At 34.8% G+C, this 4,423-nt stretch overlaps 1 protein-coding gene across 1 annotated transcript; it reads left to right on the top strand.

Moving 5' to 3' along the window:
• On the top strand, positions 367–978 carry LOC109230360. Its single transcript, XM_019395864.1, has one exon. The coding sequence runs from the start codon at positions 367–369 to the stop codon at positions 976–978; it is 612 nt and encodes a 203-aa protein (XP_019251409.1).

Raw genomic sequence — 4,423 nt, forward strand, 5'->3', positions numbered from 1 at the left:
CCCCAAAGCCAATCATATCATAGAAATTACTACTATAAGGCATACAAACATTCTGGTCACAGATTTTTGTACTACCAAAGAGGATCATACAAATGATAGAAGCTGTGTGTAGAAAGTTCTTTTGGACTGGGGAAAATAAAACGTCACATAAATCTCTCCTAGCTTGGGAGAAGGTCTGCTATCCTCACTCAGCTGGTGGCTTTAATGTTATGGATATCCATATATGGAATAAGGCAGCAGTAAGCAAACATTACTGGAACTTGAGCAAAAAGAAGGACAAGTTCAATGGATTCATTGCTACTATATAAAAGGGAGGCAAGTTTGGGATACATATCCAAACCAAGCTTCCTGGATGTTAGGAAGATAATGAAGGCCAAAAAGAATTTAGAAGAAGCAGGATACACTCATTCTGATATTCTAGCCATGAATTCCTTTTCTATCAAAAAACTTTATCAGAGATTGAGAGGTTCTTTCCCAAAGGTCACTTGGAAGAGACTTGTCTGTAATAATGCAGGGTGTCCTAAATGGGTATTCAATTTGACGTTGGTAGCACATGGAAGATTGTACATAAGAGATCGATTAGCGAAGTGGGGCATTGCTAACAATTTGGTTTGTCCATTGTGTGAACATGATGATGAATCTCTTGATCACTTATTTTTTGAGTGTAACTTCTCTGCAACTCTATGGAATAAATTACTCAGATGGCAAGGAGTGCATAAACAAGTTATGGGATGGGTGGAAGAGCAGGAGTGGGCGATTAAATTTGCAAATGGGAAAAACGCAAAAGCAGAAATGTATAGAATGGTGCTGGCATGTAGTGTTTACTATATTTGGCAAGAGAGAAATCAAAGAATATTTCAAGGAAGAAGAAGAACCGTTGACAATCTTAGCAGGCTAATAGTGCAAGACATATACTGTCGAGGGAGCCACAACAAGAAGATTACAAAGCAACTGGAATCCATGAATTTCTATCCCTGAAAATTGTCCTGGAGGAAAAGAGTTAGAAGAAGAGTAGGATAATATTGACATTTTAGTAGTAGTGAGTCTGAAGATTTCCTTAGTATTGAATAGATAATATCATAAGCGAGGAGGGGATAGTAGATAAATATTTTAGCAGGTTTTCGGAGGTGGAGTGCTGACCATCTCTAGGGTTTTTTGTTATGATTGTACATATTTTGCCCTTGGTAATAAAGTTACTTATTTACCCAAAAAAAAAAAAAAAAAGGATTTGATCGATGAAGTTCCAAATTTCAGAAGCGCTGTAAGGTATGTATCCTCCCCCGGCTTTGTTACCGAGTCAACTTGTGCAGGGAAAGAATTAACAAAAATGAGTTTTTTTGGCTATTAAGGAGATAAAAATTCTGATAGTGAGTTGCGATGCCATCGGTAAGATTGTTCTTCTTACGTATTGTTTAACATAAAATTGGTATCAGCTGACTCAAATTTATGTTTCCTTTATCTTCTTCCTCAATCTTTTTTTGTTTAAACCTCTATTTAATTTAGTAATATAATCTCGAAAACCCCATAAACTCTTGGGATGTTCACAAAGAAATCAAAATATCGAATTATGTCTTTCTCAATTGTACTTTCACAAGATCAACTCAGAGTGAGGTGCTTGTTATATATATATATATATATATATATATATATATATATAACCTTACCATAGGCGTCACTCCTAAAGAAGATGAACAATTCATAAGGGAAGCTCAAATGTTCTCTTCCTCTACAAGTACACCAACGGTTTGTTTCTGTTTTCTGTATATTTATATACATAATATAAAATTGATCTATAATAAAATGATGTCAAACATCATTATGGCTAGCATTGATATTTATCTTTATTTTATTTCCCCCCTTTTTTATGTGGCATATTTTCTATTTTTAATAGGAGAAACTTTTGAAAATATTTAAAAATCAAACTTAAATACGCATATATTAAATATGTATTTAAGAAACATTATTTCTAAATAAATAACTTAAAACTCTTGAAACTTTTTTCAATTCATAGGAAATCTAAGAGTTAACTAATTAAAAATACATGATTAATTATGTGAGTAAGAGTGAATTGCACTTACATTTGAGAGTGGTCTCCGCTTTGTCTTCAGCCTTTTTCATAAGTTGTAGATTAGATTATAATTATTTTTGCTATATTAAAAATTTTAACCAAATTAGTTTTGGCGCTTTTCTAATGCCTATTTGTTGAATAGTATTCAATTTTGCATATAATGTTCTATTTAGGAAACAGTAAAGTGTGTGAATAGATTTAAATTTGTATTGGTGATATTGTGAATTTCGGAGCTATCCGTAAGAGAATATTTAGATTTGTCTTTGATGTGTGAAAATTCTAACTCTTTTATTTCGATTAAGTTTATTCAAGAATTATATTGTTAATTTTTTTTTACCGCGCAAAGCGCGAATAACTTGACTAGATATTCCATAAAAGTAGTAATTTGATAGACCACAACTCCTCGCCTCCTACCAGTTTGATGATTTGTGTATGTGTGACGTTTTGGCTGGCTTGAAAAGGATAAAACACATTGGTTAGTTCGAGAAATATTTTGAAGATAGTTGGGTTGAGTTGGATGAATTGGACAATAACTCATTATTTAGCTCATACTGATATACTTAATTCAGCCAAAGTAACCTTTAATAAGGTTAATTGCCCATCAATTTATTGATTTATCTCATTTTAATCACCACGAAAGCCTCAGAGACTGAGGAGCCAAGATACTTTAAATTCTTAGATTTCTGGTCGACCACAAAGACTTCTTATTAGTGGTAGAGAAGACTTGGCACGAAGAAGTCATTGGGAATCCAATGTGAATTTTACATCAGAAGTTGAAGAGGGTCTGCAAAAGGTTGAGTTGCTGGTCCAGAGAAGCTTTTGGAGATATATATGAGGAACCTAGAAACTAGAAAAGCAAATTTCAGAACTTGAAGATGAGATGGTAAGGTACAACACACTGACAAGCGAGAAGCCTTGAACATGGCTAAATCAAAGTAATTTCATACTTAAAGATCCAGGATGCGATCCTCCGACAAAAGTAAAAAGCTCAATGGCTCAAAGACGGGGACAAGAATATTGCATATTTTCATAGTGTGATTAAAGGAAGAAGAAGTAGATTGAACATTCAAAAAATACAAGATAAAGAAGGGGAGCGGAGAGAAGGAAACCAGAGTATAGCTGATGCAGCCAGTCAACACTTTCATAAGATATTTAACCACAATGAGGCCTCGGGAGACCTCTGTCACGACCCAATTCTATTATAGGCCGTGATGGCGCCTAGCGCCGTCACTAAGCAAGACAACCGTGATCTAACCACTTCATTTCTCTTTTAATAGATTTTCAAGTAATTAAACTTTCCTCAATTTAAAAGATTTAAGAAATAATAGATTTGAAATAAATAAAATGAAAGCAACTGAGTGCAATCATAACCATAGAAATAAACCAAAACACAAGTCTACTAGTGTGTGCCAAGACCTGGTGTCATAAGTATATGAGCATATAGTAGAATATACATACAGTGCCAAGACCTGGTGTCATAAGCATATGAGCATATAGTAGAATATACAAAAGAATACTAGTTTACTGTCAGAAGTGGAATAGACAGATAAATACAAGAAAAAAAAAGACTCCGGCTGCTGCAGAACGGGCTCAGAAGGGCAGCTCACCGCGAAGTCTCAGGAATCAGGGATGCGCGACGGTCTGATATCCAGATGCACCTGCCTCAGATCCTGCACATTTAGTGCAGAAGTGTAGCGTGAGTACATAAACAACATGTACCCAGTAAGTATCTAGTCTAACCTCAAAGAAGTAGTGACGAGGGGTCGACTTCGACACTTACTATGGGCCAACAATACAATACTATGAAATTCTAATTAAACATTATATATATAAATGACAATAGAACTCAGAGCAAGAAGTAAATAAACAATCCTTTCAGCCTTAGCAAGAACCAAATCATTTTCCTCATTTAACCATTTAACTTCTCAAGCCAATAAAACAATATCAAATATAATAGGGTTTCCAGTATTATTACGCACGAGTTATGCCGGGGACGTATGACCCGATCCAAATATACATATACATATGTTGTGTGCATTGCCGAGGGTCAAACGACACGAATTATAGATACATCTATTAACCTGCCGAGACGGACGGCCTGCTCCCATGAGAGTAGTAGAAAATTTACCCCGCTTGCGGAAGATACTTGCGACGTGGTTGAACATAAATTTCTCAAGTTATCATAATGTCCCTAAATTCTTTCGAAAATAAAAACTTCAACTAGAAACTTTTAAAATCTTGAAATCCTCAACCTCAACTCTATTCAAGACAATTAACAAGCAAAATCGGATAACAGTGTCAACCAAGCATAGTGTAAACCTAAAATTACCCGGACATAAGTATGAATAGTATCTA

The sequence above is a fragment of the Nicotiana attenuata genome, chromosome 7 (genome assembly GCF_001879085.1).
Source record: "Nicotiana attenuata strain UT chromosome 7, NIATTr2, whole genome shotgun sequence".
NCBI lineage: Eukaryota > Viridiplantae > Streptophyta > Magnoliopsida > Solanales > Solanaceae > Nicotiana > Nicotiana attenuata.

Excerpts from the sequence above, each read along its gene's own strand:
- LOC109230360 (XM_019395864.1), top strand. The coding sequence starts at position 367 with ATGAAGGCCAAAAAGAATTTAGAAGAAGCAGGATACACTCATTCTGAT.